The sequence below is a fragment of the Bidens hawaiensis genome, unplaced genomic scaffold, assembly GCF_021521415.1.
Source record: "Bidens hawaiensis isolate Kalapana, Puna unplaced genomic scaffold, B.hawaiensis_p1.1 tig00002273_1, whole genome shotgun sequence".
NCBI classification, from domain to species: Eukaryota; Viridiplantae; Streptophyta; class Magnoliopsida; order Asterales; family Asteraceae; genus Bidens; species Bidens hawaiensis.
Window position 1 is genome coordinate 610,105 of NW_027491121.1, and position 18,242 is coordinate 628,346.

At 37.4% G+C, this 18,242-nt stretch overlaps 1 protein-coding gene across 1 annotated transcript; it reads left to right on the forward strand.

Moving 5' to 3' along the window:
• The first annotated feature begins 7,860 nt into the window (after positions 1-7,860).
• On the forward strand, positions 7,861-16,646 carry LOC143613847 (uncharacterized). The gene is made up of 7 exons (XM_077087458.1): positions 7,861-7,950; positions 8,978-9,467; positions 9,537-9,625; positions 9,740-9,833; positions 10,813-10,884; positions 10,971-11,081; positions 16,165-16,646. The coding sequence occupies exons 2-7, from the start codon at positions 8,982-8,984 to the stop codon at positions 16,405-16,407; spliced, it is 1,095 nt and encodes a 364-aa protein (XP_076943573.1). The 5' UTR covers positions 7,861-7,950; positions 8,978-8,981; the 3' UTR covers positions 16,408-16,646.
• The last annotated feature ends 1,596 nt before the right edge of the window (positions 16,647-18,242 follow it).

Consider the following 18,242-nt stretch of genomic DNA (forward strand, 5'->3'; position numbering starts at 1 on the left):
TTTTTGGGTTTATGCGGGTTTTGCCGCCTTCCCCACGCAACGACTTTCCACGTAATTATGCGGTGAGTACCGGCATCAGTGTTGAATAAATTAACCGTTCGACGCGCGGTTGTTAACAGGTTAGTGTTCAGTTTCCTCTTATCATGATTCGTGCGGATAGACCGGCACTTTCATTTAGTGGGATGACTGAACTTTACCTTTAACTGACCTGCGTGAAGGTTTGCCGTTTTTTGGGTTTATGCGGGTTTTGCCGCCTTCCCCACGCAACGACTTCTTTCACACTTATGTATGCGGTGAAGACCGGCATATCCGTGTGGAAAGTTCATAAGTATAAATGTAAAATCATCAGCGTCGATGTTCTAAGGAGAATCATTTCCATTAGAAGTGGCTCTGGGCCTTTTCTTTACAAATTTGGAATTGATCTACATGCAAACTGTGTAATTGAGCTCCCTTCCATGTTGTTGGGATGGGAGTGCCATCGAGCCGATATGCACCTGGTTCGGGATCTCGTTGTTTACGCAGTATGTAGTCTCCGGCATTGAAGCTGCAATTTTATTCGTGTTTTCCCCAACTGGGGTTCTACACGCATCAGCCTGCTCAGCGTTCGTTACGCCACGAGGTGCGCGAGCGTCCCATCTCTGACAAATGCTTCGACGATGTCCTTTACGTCTGTGCATTCTTCAGTGTTGTGGCCTTTTGTCCTGTGAAAGTCACAGTATTTGCTCCGATCAGCATTGTGACGATGTCGGATTATTGGAGCCTTTGGCCATGGGAGCTCCTCAGTGGCGAATATCTCGGTGACACTTTTGGTGAGTGGCGTCCATCTGGAGTTCTGGTTCGACTGTACGTTATCCCTTCTGCCTAACCGATGTTGCAAGCCGGATGAGGTGTCAAAGTTTACCCTTGACTGCCAAATGCCTAGCTTCCGCTTTTTGTTTAGTCGGGCGGTAAGGACGTTGTCCTCTTGTTTTCTGGGTGTAGAGGTTTGTGCTCTGGGGGAGATCTCTACCCAGTTGCTTCTCCGTTTCCGCAAAGCGTTTAGCTGCTGTCATGATGGCATCCCATGTGGATGGCATGCCATCTTTACCCGTTAAGGTGCGGATGAGCTTTGGGTCGTTCGCGCCCTGGATGAAAGCAGCGCGAACAAGATCTTCGCTAATATTACCCAGACTTAGCTTCTTTGAGTTGAAGCGAGTGATGAAGTCTGGCAAATATTCATCTTCCTCTCGAATGCATTTGAGGATTGTCCATTGCTCTTCGGTATACTTTCTTTGTTGGCTGAAGTGTTGGCTAAATTTCTGCTGGAAGTCTTCCCAATCGTAGATGTGGTGGACCGGTAGACGATCGAACCACGCTCTAGCTGCCCCAACAAGCGTCATTTGGAACATGTAACACCACGTAGGTTCCGTCCAACTACTGACGGTTGCCCCCGCTATGAACCTGTTCAAATGATCGTCTGGATCAGATATACCATCGTAAGTGCCGATGTTGGACATCTGTTTGGCACTTTTCGGGACGATTGCTTCCGCAATGTCCCTTGCAAATTTGGACGTTCCCGCCTTTGCAGCAGTTGGTGTAAATGTTTTGGAGAAGTCACGTGGGTTTCCACCCACGTTTTTTGGTTTGAAGGTTTCTCCAAAATGCCTTCTCGGTTGGGAGTCCGTTTCCTTACGCTTCCCTTTCGCCCTATGACGAGGGTTTGCGTCACTATCGGATTCCTCCGAATCATCGTCAAAGTACTCTACGAATTCATCAGCCTGTTGGAGTAAACGTAAGCGTTCATCCAACTCAGCTTGGAATTCTTTTTGACGTGCTTCCGCCCACGCTTTAACTTCATCGAGTGTTTGGCGGGGGAGCCTCGTTCGTTGTCTCTCTAACTGGGTATCGGTGAATCCCAGTGAGCGATTATTTACTGCACTTGCCCCAGCTTGGGTAACTGGGGTAGTGTTCGTAAAATTTACTGCACTTGCCCCGGCTTGGGTAACCGGGGTAGTGTTCGTAAAAACTGTGTAGTCGCCGGTATTCCCCCCAGTAGCTGGGGTTGTGGTTACCGGAGTTTCTTTAACCATCTTTCCAGAAGTTTGAAAAAACTGAAAAGAAATGAAGTTCTAGCTTTTATGCACGGATGGCGCCAATGAAGAAACACTAATCGTCCCCGGGCAGATTACGGATAATCTGGGGGTTAAATAGATGTTTCCCACGAGGGGTTAGACCCGGCAAAGATGGTTCTTCTGATAACCTGCAAAACAAACACCGTGAGCTCGTCACTGAGAAGAGGGGGGTACCTCCTTGTGACCACCCTCCGGCGTGAGAATCAGACTAGATTGCTCTTGAATATAAGTGTATATTAAGAGATTGCTAGAGCAGATATCAGGTATAAGATGTAAGATACAAGATGAGATGAGATGATCATACCATTTGGGGTATTTATAGTCGAATGTAGGTTTCCAAGAGGGTATAGCCGGTTGAATAGTATTCCTGTTCTACCAACTATGGCCTACGCACGTGCCATGCTGGTAGTTGGTGGGTAGGCAGCGACTGACAGTGACCAGGCCTGCTGTGTACTATTCCTTTTCCACAAACTGCAGGCTATGCACGTGGTATGACAGGAGTTGGTGAGTAAGTAGCGGCTAATAGTGACATACAGTACAAGAGCATGCTGCTCGCCATACTGTTGTCAATGGGCTGTCGTATCTCTGGTCAGATCTTTTGCCCATACCTCGTCAGGTACAGTACAAAAGATCTTCCAGTATCGTACGGACTGGCTCATTTGGGCGGGAGTATTCCCCCTCCCGCCTTTGTGCGGGATTGTTCCCGGCTTTGCTCATTCCTTCAGGTGACTACTGAATTATTGAGAGCTAAGTGCCTTGTGCGTGTAGCCTTGCTGCGCGGGTGGCCTTCCCTGATGGCTTGTATCCGCAGCTGCGGGAACAGGCGGAGTACTTCACCATTGGGAGGCATTTCCTGCGGGAACAGCTTGCGTACTGCGCGTAAGGACGTCACGTCTCTGAGCATGGTGGGTCCTGCGGATCCAGTTGGTTTCTGCGCAGACGTCTCTCTTCAAGGTGAGTCCTGTGGGTCCAACTGGGCTCTGCTGGGACCTACCTCTTCATGCATTAACTAATAACTGTGATGAAATGCATGAATCATTTGATCACGTTCTAGTGTCGTGTGATTTCGTAAAATCTATGACTACAAATTTGCACTTCGTGTAAACCTGGTCATACATCTTCTTGTACTTCAGTTGCACACATTTTGTGGGATTCCCAAATAGGCAACTTTGACTTAACTTGTAATATTATTCTTATCCATTTATTGGGTTATTTGAGGATATATCTGGAATGATATACTTTATAACAACAAAATATTGTCGGTTCACATCATCATTGAGGAGCATGAATTGGTCTAGGTGGCGTAGTTTAGATTTAAGCAACGTTTCTATGTAACTCATTTGGTGTTTTCCACAGTTTAATCATTGCTAGAATTTTTTTAATTTTTTTTTATTAATTGTATATTTCTTTCTTCAGCAGTTGAGAAAAATAAAAAAGAAAAAACTAACGACAAAACCTCTTACACAAGAAGTATGGAATCATTGTAAATGACAAAGCTAATGATGATTAATGAAATGTCAAGAAGCTGATTCCGATATAACTTAATATTTAACGAATGAAATGTAAAATATGAATTTAGAAGTATGTCCACTAAATAAAAGTTGCCAAAGCTAGTTTAAAGATGTGTATACGAACTTTTAATTGATTTTATTTATAACGTTCCAACAATTGTTAACTAATAGTGTAATTTGTTTAATTATTTTTAATCGATTAATTAGTTATAAGATTACACATACTAGATACAAAAACGATAAAATAATGAAATAATCTAATTTTAATATTATTTGAACTGAGTCACTCACAAAAACATCTCAAATTGTAATATTATTCCAATATAATGAAATTGTAACATACACACTGTCTTTATCTAAATTAAGTGATGTAAATATAGGATATGTGTAATAACATTTTAAAACAATTTATTCAATTTTAATGTTATTCCGATATAATGAAATTGTAACATACGCATTGCTCTTTTTCTAAGTTATATGTGTAATATACTCGATAACAAGAAGTTGACGGATAAATCTTTTTGAACCCTCTATTAATGAAAACATTTTTAAACAATTTATTCTAGTCTATCTATTCTAATAAAAGCTTATTATTTTTGCCAGTTGTTAATACCATAGCCATCCTGATCTTTTTTCAATCAATTTTCATATATGATTCTTATCTTTTAAGTCATTTCAATAGATGTCATTAAAATTATAGGTTTATTACAACTAAATCTATTACTACATATAATAAGTATTCTCCATATGGATTGACAATAGATGATTAGTGAATTTTGAAGTGTTAATTAAAGTGTTTATTACGGGTTATATTCAAAATAATAAACAATAAACATTCGATCCATAATATGTTGAATGAGAACAATCGATTTGGACTAAATTCTGATAACGTTAGCGGCTAAGGCTTAGCCTTTACTTAAAACTACGTATGATTATAAAACTAAAAGTTTTCAGGTTGACCCGAAACCTAGAATTCGGACCCAAGAATCAACCCGAATTACTTCGGTTCAGGTTCGGGTTAGTATTTTCTTGGGTTCAAGTTTCAAAGGTTAGGTTAGTTTGGGTTCAGGTACATGTTTTCTTGGGTTGGGTTTCATGTTACGGGTAAAAGTGGCTGCCCTACTTTCAACGATTATAAATAAGAATCACTACATTCATTTTATGCAATTTTAAATCTTCTAATATTCTTTTAACTCAGAATAATCACTATTATTTGAATATGGTTTTAATGTTAGTATGTATTTTTCATTTTTCTGACAATTACATTCATATGAAATAAACAAATCATTTTATTATATTTAAATTTTCGGTTTTTATGTTGCTTGATTATACAATTTTTAATTGTAAAATATAAAGTCAATTAAAAATTTGTCATACACAGAATATTAATGACAATAAATTTATCATGATCAATCAATTTCAAATTGTAAAGAAAGATAATTATATCATCAAAGTTCAAGTATATGGTTTTTAGGATAATCATATTTTTTTTGGATAAACATGAGAAGATGTTATCAAATGACATCATATTAATTTATTAAAAGCTATGATATTTTATGTGTATGAATTTTTTTTATTAGCATCATGGATATATATTATCATTTATCTAGAGTTGGTATGTACTTGGAGAAATTTTTTGTCACACAGACAACTATATATAGCTATATCAAGAGTTATAAGCAGACTGTAAGGCCCCATTACCGGTGCCCTACATTGGACGTTGGATTTACTCATAGACGCAGTTCTAAATATCAGAGTTAATTAAAACTTTCGCGGAATAACATAAAACATCACAGTCATTACAAACATTCATAACTGGTCTTTGAAACATAGCTTAAAACATGTCTTTTAGTTCAAATATTAACAATTTAAATCTTCAAATGCCAGCTTCTTTATTCCTCTGCCATGTGTCCGCCTTCAAGCCAGCTGTCTCATTCTACTCACATGCGTGCATACTAAAAAGTCAGCTACGCTGAATGAGTTCTAGTTAATCATACAACATACAACATATTCATAATTACATACTTTCATACGTACCCCATACTTTCGTACTTTTGTTTATACATCCTTACTTACTCTTTTTCTTTCATATTCATACCTTACGTTATAAAGAGCATTTCGCCCTATAACCTTCGCATATATTATTAGGGTATGCAACCCTTTAACCTTCGCATATATTATTAGGGTATGCACGTTTTGCTTGGTTAATACAATTCAATTGTATCTAGCTTTATGCGTTCGGTTGGTCACGTTATGCGTTCGGTTGGTCACGTTTTGCTTGGTTATCTTGTATCCAGCTTGTATATTAGAGATCTATTACTATTCGATGTTCGTTGGTCGTTTCACCCTCTTCCTCTCTCTCGGGCGTATGTAAGTATGGAGGTGTGTGTGTTATTGAGTGTGTAGAGGATAAGATGGAAAGAAATGAGGGTTTAGGGTTTTAGGGTGGTTTAAGGGGTATTTATATCCCTTAAAGCCCATGGACCTAAGGCCCATTACCCTTTTAATCCATCTTAATTTCCAAGTCCATGATTCTTCTTTATTTAATACAATTCAATTATTAACACACGATAACTAGACGCGATTTTCTTTATTTAATATTAGAATATTTTAGGATGTTACACAGACCTATATATTACTTTATTAAGAGTTACAAGTAGACATAGACAAAAAATTTTGATTTTTGATAAACAATGTATACCTGCTAATACAATCACAAATGTAGTGTAAAAGAAAGTTTTTACCTATTTGTAACATATCTGTGTAATCTTAGTTATATAATTTCTGTAATTTTAATTTAATTGTAATTGTATTAACAATATATGATCAATTTGTTGACTGTATTTCACTTAATGGTCAAAGTTTAAAATTTTTAACAATTACCCGTGTAATACACGTGCCTCAAACTAGTTATTTATAATGCTATGTGTTGCAACACGGAGTGTGATCCAAAACTTCCCATATATATATCCAATACTAATATGAAAAAGCTGTTACAATTATGCTAGCTTGTCATGAGGTGAATGTCTTCTTGTTCCGAACATCTATTATGTACATAACCGTTTGAGATTTATTTCGCCCGACATGAGTAGACCAGGATAAATATTACACATTATCTACTTTTAAATACCTCTAATGTTTTGCAAATCACAAATTTCTTTTATAGTATTTTTAAAGAAATAAATGATTGTTTTGAGATAATTATCAAAAGAGAATGATGACAAGCTTAATTATAAAAGAAGGTTGTAAAGGGTATTATCAACAATGGTTTAAGAGGATTAATCAAATGGACTATTGGAGGGGCCAATGATTTAGTGGCTTAAACTCAAATGTTACAATTTGATAGAATATCCACATCAGACTGATAATCAACCCCACCTCAAATTTGCTGTTTTTGGTGCTAATTTAGCTGTAACCATATCTTCTTTATTTTTAATTTAATTTGTTAACGTAGAGATGGATCAATGTAAATCGACACTTATTAATATATTTGTCTTTCTTAAAGTGTATCTATAAAATACTATACGGAAACAAATTTCACGTTCCGATTTTATATTCCATGTGTTTATCAACATTTTTCATTCCAAATACAAAAATCTAATTCACTTTTGTTAGTACTTACAACTTTTGTCATATACACGAAATGTCTATTGGTTACATGAAATTTTTTCAGAAATTTGATTTTAATTTGTATATATATATATATATATAATTCATATGTATTAGTTTTTTTAAAAGGATCCAATTACAATAGAATGATAGGTAAGCGAGTTTGAATTATAAAGTTGGGATTGATTCTTAAAAATGTTTTTTGCTTTTTGGAGCGCAAAATGTTCAAAATGTCCCTCTAAAAGCACTTAAAAGCATCAATTTGGTGCTTTTAGGTGCGTTTGGATGAACATTTTAAACATTTTGCTTCTCCAAAAAGCAAAAAAACATTTTTAAGAGCAATCTCAAACACCCCTTAACTAATTCATCTTCATATGAACTTGTATACTTATAAACTGCCATATTTTGGTAAATTGTTCCTATAATATTAACCTTACAAAACCTAGTGGAACTTAATTTTATATATTTTTCAGTAGAAACGTGTACAACAATGTTCATACGTGTAACATTTGTAAATAATAATACAAAACACATCGATATAGCACTCGTTTGGAACAGAACAGCGCCTAAAATATTTAAAACTACACTAACGGCGGTAACTTAACGCCGTTAACACACATCTACTATTTATACATCCTTCCTCGTTAAACACATAAAGAAATCACTTTCGAGCTCTCGACGAAGTGTTCAAATCCTTCGCAGATCAGACGCTTTAATCCGTAAGAATCTCGTCACATTTCCTCTAAGTTTCATATATGTGTTTGCAGAGCAATTGAATTGTAATTAGGTTTACAGTATGATTTTTCGTCTTGTTTTTTAAATTGAGTTGTTTTTTTTAGGGTTTATGTGACGGATTGTTACGGAATACGAGAGATTAGTGGTTAAAGTTTACTGTGATTCATGAACTTAGGTTTTGTGTGTTATGAAGCTGAAGTTTTGATAAACAGAAAGCTGATTTCTCTCATACTGTAGTAGTGTAGCGTAATTAACATTTGTGACACATTGTTTATTATAGGGGTGTACACGAGCCAAGCCGAGCGACCACGCTTGAGCTCGGATCATTTAGCTTATAGAGAGCTCGAGCGAGAGCCTGAGCTTGAACTCGGCTCGTTTTGAGCTCTATTTCTAAAGCTTGATTTTGGATCATGAGTAACATTTCAAGCTCACGCTCGGGCTCGGCTAGTTTCTCATTTATTAATAATTTTATGCATATTTATAATTATTAATATATGTGTTCGTATTTAAAGAATCATTTAATATATAACAAGTATGCATAATATATTATTTGGTTATTTTTATCCCAGTCTTTGAGTCTTATATATAATAACAATTATTAAGTAGATATATGTTAAATAAAAATTATATAAATAATAGGCTCGTTTAGGCTTGCAAGCTGGATTGAGCTCAATTAGTGAAGCACGAGCTCGGTTCGTTGATTAAACAAGCTTATTTTTAGGCTCGAGCTCGTTTAAGCTTGGCTTGTAGCTTGTTTGTTTTTTTTTGAGCCAATCTCAGGTAGCTACTGAGTGGATTGCTTGTTTGCATCCCTATTGTTTAAGATCGTAAGATGAGATTATTTTTAGCTTATTAGGAAACAGGATTCTTGATAATAACTGAAAGTTCAAAGTTTGTATTAATAACCATGAATTAGTACCTAAGGTGACTCTACATATGATGCTAGATGGTCTTTGAGATGTATATATATAGAATTTTTATTATATTTTAACTTCATTGTCGTATATGCAGTATAATGGGAATGGAAGTGGCTAATATATGTATGGACAAGGAAGTGGATTCTGTCACTGTTGATGATAATGACAATAATAATATTTCTGGTGATTCAAGTAACGAGATATTGGTTGAATCGAATGGTTCTGTCAATGAGGACACAAAGCCTGATGATATTCAGACAACAGATGAAGTTAAGGAGTTTGAAGTGAAAAAATGTATTATTGAAGACATAAAACATACAAACAATCTTTCTTGTGATTCAAATAATGACACAGTGGACTCTGAAACTTGCTTGGTGAAGGAGAAGACGCCATCTGCAGTGCAGCAAACCGAAGGCGAAAGTAAGAAGTCAAACACAACGGTCAAACCTTCAACCAAATCTGCTAAAACCAAACACACTGTTCCACAGCCGTTTGCTCTTGCTACTGAAAAACGTGCTCGCCCTGCTGGCAATCTTGTTGCCAAGGCATCTCGTTCAAGCCAAGTTACAAAGAAAACAAATGAAGTAAATCTTCCTTTATAAATTTTCATCAAAGTTTTATTTTGTTTTTCAATTTGTGTTTTTTGGGTTCAGGCGGTCCCACCTTTGGTAGGGAGGAAGCCTTTGCAACCGAATAACAAGAAGCATGCAGATGATGATGATTCTTGTTCTGTAGCATCTTCGTATCCATTTCTTTGTTTTCCTTTTTGAACTATTGTTATGAATGTTGTTGTTGTTGTTGTTGTTGTTGTTATTATTATTATTATATTCTTTTGCTATTTCTTAACCATAATAAGTACTGGTGCAATAGCAAGGACTGTAAGGTCTAAGCCCACTTCTGCTGCAGTTCCTGTGTTCAGATGCAGCACACGTGCAGAGAGACGAAAAGAGGTACAAATTTTGTTAAATTTTTGCATGTTAACAGAGGCGACAATGTTTGATTCATTTGCTTATGAATGAATGACTTGAACTATTTTTTTTATTATAATTTTGATCAAACATGTAAATAAAAAGAACTAGCTAAAAATTAGATTATTATTGAAGTATAAAACCTCCAAACTAATTTATATTTTAACATGTAAATTATTGAAGTAATATAACTTGTGTAATCATATTTGACACACTAATTATTAACAAAATTTTTGAATATCTTGGACGTGAGTATTTTGAGTCAATTTGACCTGACCTGTTTCAACTCGTAACAAAAGTTACATGCTTTGACTTGCTACCCTTAGGTCTGTCAACGGACTAAACATTTCGTGAACCATTAGTTAACTGCTTGGTGGGAAGTTTGTTTTTGTTCGTTTATTTAATAAACGAACATTTATGTTCATGAACGTTCGTTCATTTAAATTCATCTATGTTTGTTCATTTACGCTCAGTTATGTTTCTTTGGTGCATTTGTTTTGTGTTTGATCGTGTACATTTCTTAATAAGGAAATATATTCTTTATATTTTTTAGGCACATGACAATTTCGTATAGTTTTAATAACTGTTAGACCTCACACATTGTTGTTCACATTTGCTTTTAATTGGTTTTAACTCAGTTATGTGACTTATGTCTGCTCATATATGTTTATTTATGTTCGTTTGTTTACGCATGCGAACTGTTCATTTACATTGTAAACGAACGGACATAATTGAACGTGAACACGTTCATTTTTTAATGAATGAACACGAACAAGAAAAGCTCGTTTAATTGTTTGTGCTGATCGTTTGTTCATTAAAGGTAAAAGAACAAGAACATGATCTGTTCGTGCTCGTTCTGTTAGGCCTACCTGTTTCATCTCGTAATAAAAGCTACACGTTTACATAAATATTTATCAGAATGTTAACTTTTTTATATTCTTTTTATGTTCATTTTCTATAGTTTTACTCCAAATTGGAGGAGAAACAACAAGCACTGGAGGCAGAGAAAATTCAATGTGAGGCAAGGACCAAGGTACATACATAATATGATATTTTTCATGATCTAGTTTCTTTATGCCACGTAATGCTTATGTTTTTTTTTTAAATTATATATGAAAGGAGGAAAAAGAAGCAGCCTTGAAGGAACTGAGAAAGAGCTTGACATTTAAGGCAAACCCAATGCCAAGCTTCTACCATGAGGGCCCACCACCAAAAGTTGAGCTAAAGAAGGTAATCTGTAAACTATATACTTCACATGTTTTGTTAATACTGTTAAATGTATTGCTAGTTGTTTTAATTAGGGTTTTAGCCCATGTAGTTTGCTAAAGCCCATGGGCCCTTTATGGGTTGTAGTTAGGGTTTTACTTGTGTATATATAAGTGGTTCCCCCTTTGTATTATTCACACCTTCAAGTAATAAACATTACTTCACTACAACCATCTTATTCTTTACATGGTATCAGAGCTACGGCTCTCGATCCAAACCCTAGCCGCCATCTGATCCGAACCATAGTCTGACCAGCCCGCTACCAGATCTGAAACGAGCTTTAACCTCGTTATATCTACTGTTTTGTCACGAAATCTTTTTTCGAGACACCTCCCACCATCACCGCCGCCACCATCGTAACCAGCAACCTCCGAAACATCATCCGTCAAAAAAATCGCTGCCAGCCGCCTGACGCGCCGCCACGCGCCGTCACTGTCTCCCACGCGCCGGCGCGTGTGGGCGCGTGACTGGGTTTCCGGTCACCGGATTTTTTCCAGATCTGTTGTTTTTTACTTCCGAAGCTTCCTGTGTTGTTAGTTTTCTGATATAACAACCTTTTCTTTTTCCGTCTGTCTCGGTTATTGTGTGAGTTTGTTCAAGCACCTAAGCCACCAGATCTGAAACAAACCCCAGCACCGGTTTCCGGATTTGTTTCAAACCTGTCCAGCCAGCCACTGTCGGAGTACTGTCACTGTTCACGCCGGATTTACTGTGCACGACGAGTTACTGTTCACTGCCGGAAAAGTTATTGTTCGCTGCCGGAAGTTACTGTTCACTGCCGGAATCTACCATGAGAAACGAAAAACACACGTATACATTTACTAAGGAGGAGTATGATCTGATTCAACGGTTTCTTGCCTCCCAGTTGAATCCTCCTCAAACCAACTCAGCACATCCGAGTAAGTTTTCTAGCCTCGACTCATCGTGGGTAATCGATTCTGGAGCCACACATCACATGACTGGGAATCGGGGTATTTTTTCTAGTCTTCAAAATGTTTCCCATGCACCGGTACGTCTTGCCGATGGATCTTCATGTCCCGTTCTCGGCATAGGATCCATCAGCAACTCGGAAAACCTAAAACTGTCTTCTATCCTATTTGTTCCTAAATTTCCTACCAGTCTTTGTTCAGTGAGTCAGATTACCAAACAAAACAACTGTTCTGCGACCTTTTACCCAACTCACTGCGTTTTTCATGAACTAGGAACAAACCGGGTAATTGGTACTGGTTTTGAATCAGGAGGTCTCTATCGTATATCCCTGTTTTCGAATCCTGTAGCAAACTTATGTGATTCCGCTGTCAGGGAGGCTCGCTGTCGGTTAGGTCATCCCTCTACAGCGGTTCTAAGGCAAATGCGACCAGATTTACCACTTTCCTCTTTTAATTTTCATTGTGAGTCGTGTCAACTTGGTAAACATACCAGGCGTCCCTATCCCCCTAGGGTGCCTAATCGAGTCAGTTCTTGTTTTGAACTGTTGCATTCTGACGTATGGGGTCCTTGTCCTATCAAATCTACGTTGGGTTTTGAATATTTTATTACCTTTATTGATGACTATTCTCGCACTACTTGGGTTTATTTGATGAAATCTCGTAGTGAGGTATTTTCCATATTTCGAGAATTTAATGCTTATGTTCAAAACCAATTTAACACCACCATTAAAACTTTACGATCTGATAATGCTAAAGAATACTTTTCCACCGACTTTTCTTCATACTTAAAAACCAACGGCATTATTCATGAGTCATCGTGTGCGTATACATCTCAACAAAATGGTGTGTCCGAACGCAAAAATCGTCACATATTGGATGTTGCTCGCACAATCATGATCCAGTCACGTGTTCCTCATCGTTTTTGGGGAGATGCCGTTCTCACTGCCACATATCTGATTAACCGCATGCCCACACCCGTTCTTCATGGTAAAACACCGTTTTCTGTACTATTTCCCAACGATGATCCATTTCCTCTCGCACCTAAAGTTTTTGGTTGCGTCGCCTATGTTCATGACCATCGTCCGAAAACCATCAAACTTGATCCCTGAGCCATTCGTTGTGTCTTCCTTGGTTACTCACGGGTTCAAAAAGGGTATCGGTGCTATAGCCCATCAGTTCACTGATACTTTACTGGTGCTGATGTCACCTTTCATGAGTATCCTTACTTTCCCGAGTGTTCCACTCCTATTTCTGACCTGTTTCCTGACCTCGATATACCCACATCTCCCTTCCTCCCCACCATTCCTGTGTCGATTCCCTCTACAGATCCTATATCTGCTAATTCTGACCCATCGACTGAACCTCCGCCACTACTTTTCACATATGCTAGGCGAGGTAAGGGTCAAATATCAGAGACACTTGATTCACATCCAGACCGCAACCCTGAGATCTCCTCAGATCTTCCGTTTGCATCCGAACAATCTACACCTCTCACTGATACATCCTTACCCGATCCAGACACTACCCCTGATACACCCGTTTATGATCCTCCTGGTGCACCACTACCCGATATACCTATTTCTTTTCGCAAAGAACCCCGAAAATGCACTCGTTACCCGATTCAGGACTATGTTGCCTACACCCACCTATCTTCTGAATCTCATGCGTACACCACTACCCTTGATTCCTACCCGATTCCCAAAAATGTGACGAGCGCTCTCGCTCACCCAGGATGGCGACATGCTATGGAAGATGAAATTGGGGCTCTAAAGTCCAATCATACATGGGATCTTGAAACACTTCCTAAAGGGAAGCGTATTGTTGGTTGTCGTGTGGTGTTTACAGTTAAACTACACCCGGACGGCTCCTTACACCGCTTAAAGGCTCGGTTGGTCGCAAAAGGGTATTCTCAGGCATATGGTATTGATTATGATGATACCTTCTCGCCAGTTGCTAAGATGCCATCTGTCCGTATTTGTATCGCTCTTGCTGCCATTAATCATTGGCCGCTCCACCAGCTTGATGTCAAGAACGCCTTTCTTAATGGTGTTCTTGAGGAGGAGGTATATATGGAGCAGCCACCAGGGTTCGTTGTTGAGGAGGAGGCCTCGAAAGTTTGCAGACTACGTCGTTCTCTATATGGTCTTAAACAGTCTCCCAGGGCATGGTTTGGTCGATTCTCTAGTGTTATGGGACAGTTTGGGATGACTCGGAGTGCTTACGATCACTCTGTCTTCTTTAGACACCAGAAAGGAAAGAGGATTATCGTAGTTGTTTATGTGGATGACATCATAATCACAGGTGATGACGAGGTCGGGATCACCGAACTCAAGCAGTTTCTTCAGTCTCAGTTTCAGGTCAGCGACTTAGGTCGATTGAGGTATTTTCTTGGCATAGAAGTATCTCGCTCTCCACAAGGAATACTTCTCTCCCAACGAAAGTATGTCCTTGATATGTTGACCGAATGTGGCTTACTAGGTTGTAAACCTGTTGATACCCCAATGCTTCCTACAAAGAAACTCCTCCCAAATGAAGGAGATCCAATGAAAGATCCTGAGCGATACAGACGATTGGTTGGTAAACTTAATTATTTAACCGTCACACGACCGGATATCTCCTTTACTGTCAGTGTTCTGAGCCAATTTATGGCTGCACCATACACCGGTCACTGGGATGCTGCCCTTCGTGTCTTAAGATATCTTAAGACCTCACCTGGTTTGGGTATATTATACTTTGATCAGGGTCATTGTCGTGTGGGTGCCTTCACGGAAGAAGGAGATGGTCGGATATCAGGGTTCTCAGATGCAGATTGGGCAGGTTGTCCGATTTCTCGACGATCTACCACCGGATATTGTGTGTTTGTTGGAGGAAATGTTGTATCATGGAAGAGTAAGAAGCAACACACGGTTTCCCGGTCGAGTGCCGAATCGGAGTATAGAGCCATGGCAGATGTAACATCAGAGATGACATGGGTACGTCGTCTTCTCATAGAACTCGGGGTTGTTTCTAATGACTTGATGAAGTTATACTGTGATAATCAATCAGCCATTCACATAGCCAAGAATCAAGTATTTCATGAAAGGACAAAACATATTGAGGTTGACTGCCACCTTATCAGAGATCGAGTAGTAGGCACACAAACTAATCCTCCATCCATTCAACCGGTTCATGTGAAGACAAACTTTCAGCTTGCAGACATTCTAACTAAACCGCTCCTGAAAGCTCAGATAGATTTCATTTGTAACAAGTTGGGCATGATTAACATCTATGCTCCAACTTGAGGAGGAGTGTTAAATGTATTGCTAGTTGTTTTAATTAGGGTTTTAGCCTATGTAGTTTGCTAAAGCCCATGAGCCCTTTATGGGTTGTAGTTAGGGTTTTACTTGTGTATATATAGGTGGTTCCCCCTTTGTATTATTCACACCTTCAAGTAATAAACATACTTCACTCAACCATCTTATTCTTTACAAATACAGTTGTTATAATACTAAGTAGAGAAAATTGCAATCGTGGTCCCTGTGGTTTAACCAAGTTTCAAGCTTGGTACCAAATTTGTATAAATTGCAAACTTGGCTCAAACATTTGTGAGAGTGTTGCACATTTAGTCCCCGCTATTAATTTCAGTTAGTTTATAATGTAAAAGTGATGTCTTGTGCCATTTATGTGAGTGTAATTGTGTCTTTTCAGATTTGAAATCCCGATAAAATAGTCTTTCAAACTTCAAAACTTCTAACGTCAACTTCATCACCTTTGGTTTATAAATATGTTTAGATCCCCGTCTTTAAATATGATGGTTAAACCTGCAACACTCACAAATGTTTGGACTACGTTTGCAGTTTTCAAACTTGGAGACCAAATTTGCAATTTGGTCAAGTTATAGGGATCATTTTTTGCAAAATTTTCTCTGTAATTTAGCCTACATCCCACCCTCCCCAGACCCTACTATAGCTTTGCTATTGGTGGGACTTCACTGAGTATGGTTGATTGATTGTTTTATGGAAACTTTTAAATCTATATTACTAAATGTCTATATAGACTGTAATCGTAATACTAATATTTTTGTCTATTTAGACTGTTGACTGTTCTAACAAATAATAATGATTTTAATTTTGCTACAGCCACCGCCAACTCGTGCAAAATCACCAAAACTGGGTAGAAGGAAAAGCTGCAGTGTCACAGTCGGTGTTGACAAGTCAAACACAACAAATGCTACAGTTCGCAATAGTCTTGTCATCTTCCAAGACACAACAAACAAAACCGACAACAATAAGCTTCAAAGTCGTGATGAAACTGAGCTAAACGAGCCTGTTTTGACCAGTGTTACTGAAGACTTTAATGAGAAGGTTACTATGCAGTCTTGAAAGTTGAGACTCTACTTGTTGGTGAGTTTTCTAATTTATACAATCTTGATTGTATTTTTGTAACTTTATTATCAAATCCTGGTCTTGATCAGGGACTTGCAGTGTTTGCTTAACCTGTTTGTTTATTAGGTGGTTTGGTATTTAATATTAATTATGTATGAAGTGTAATTTATACTGCAAGATGTTCATTTTTTTCTTTATGGAGAAAATGTTTTCCTGCTGTAAATAATGTTTTTATTTTATTATGCACTCTTCTACAATCTACACATGACATGCCTTGATGCTAATTGAAAAGCTATATATATCCAATTACAGTAAAATCTTTATAAATTGAAAAAAAAAATTATTCATTTAATGAGGTTATTCTTTATTGAGATTATACTGTAAAGTTGATTTATTCAGAAATTAAAGTGATGTATTTTTCCCTAAGTATATATAGTTATAGGTGTGTTTAATCTTGCGGATGATTATTTATTTTGGACGAGTAAGACTATAAGGCTATGTGTAGTGGAGAGGCTACAATTGGGGGCGAATTGTGACACGTGACGCCCAGTCAGCAAAGGGGGCGAATTTGTTTTTGGGGTGTAATGGTGTAGGGGCTACAAGTTGGGCTCACAGTATCTTTTTTATTATTTTCTTTTTATAATTAAACTAATCAAATAAAAACCAATTTATTTAAATGGTTAAATAAAAATGCATTAAAATTAAAAAAAAAGACAAAAAAAAACGTAACTAAAAAAAAATACATAACTAAAAATATAAAAAAAAATATAGCTCGGTTGGTTTAGGTTCATTGGGTTCCATTGTTAGTTCACATTTGGTTGGTTTTACGAACCATGGTGTTGACCGAAAGGAGGGAATGGGTGGTTCGGTTGGTTCGGGTTGTTTCTAAGATTCATTTTGCATATACATATATACACACACAACATATATACATATACATACATACATACATATATATATATATATCACACACACAACATATATACATATACATATATACACACACACATTGTAGGAATATAATAATAATATTATTTCTTCACCCAGGCGACAATAGCACCCCGCCCCTGTCCCTTTTCACCCAAAAATCGCCCCGGGAGGCAGTGTTCGTGCCCCTTCGCGCCCAAAATCGCCCAAACTCTAGCCCCACTACATATGACCTAAGACATGGCTTAAACTTAATGAAGGCTCAAGTCTATAAAACTTGAATTGAGTGTAAGCTCAAAACAACTTGATATGTTTCATGATATTTATATTGATTATCAATGTACACAACTTAAAAGATAAAAGGTATGAAAATCTAACTTTTATTATGTGCAAATCAAATTTTATAAGTTTTAACATAATAAATTCTGAAAGGAAAAGCAATAGTTGAAACTTTGGCTGGTAAGTAAGCTATGTTCACATTTGGGAATTGTTAGATTAATATTATTTTATGGTTTAGTGATAAATTATTGCTATGAATTTTGGATTTAGGATTTCCAGGTTATCTTGAATAATAAATTTAGATTTTTAAGTCACCCTTAATATATTCTAATCGTCAGCAATTGGACACATGAATACCATTTCTACACGACTAGTATTTTATGCAATTCCTCGAATTCTGCTTAGGGAAGCTAAAATGTGTCAAGTGTGTCAAATGGGCGGTGTCGACTTGCTATGACAAAGCGTCATTTGCTACAACACTAACACAAAAATGTTTACTAAGCGGGTCACAGACACAACGGAGTTAGCATAATTATATATAAAAAGTTCGAAAACACAATACAACCCATATAACACAATTATCAACATGATAAAATAGAAGCCATCAATAATCATAGTATATGATA

Bases quoted from the DNA above. Each gene is read 5' to 3' on its own strand.
- LOC143613847 (XM_077087458.1), top strand. From the start codon at position 8,982: ATGGGAATGGAAGTGGCTAATATATGTATGGACAAGGAAGTGGATTCT. The intron at 9,468-9,536 runs GTAAATCTTCCT...TTTTGGGTTCAG, and splicing joins TTACAAAGAAAACAAATGAA to GCGGTCCCACCTTTGGTAGG. The intron at 9,626-9,739 runs GTATCCATTTCT...AACCATAATAAG, and splicing joins TCTTGTTCTGTAGCATCTTC to TACTGGTGCAATAGCAAGGA.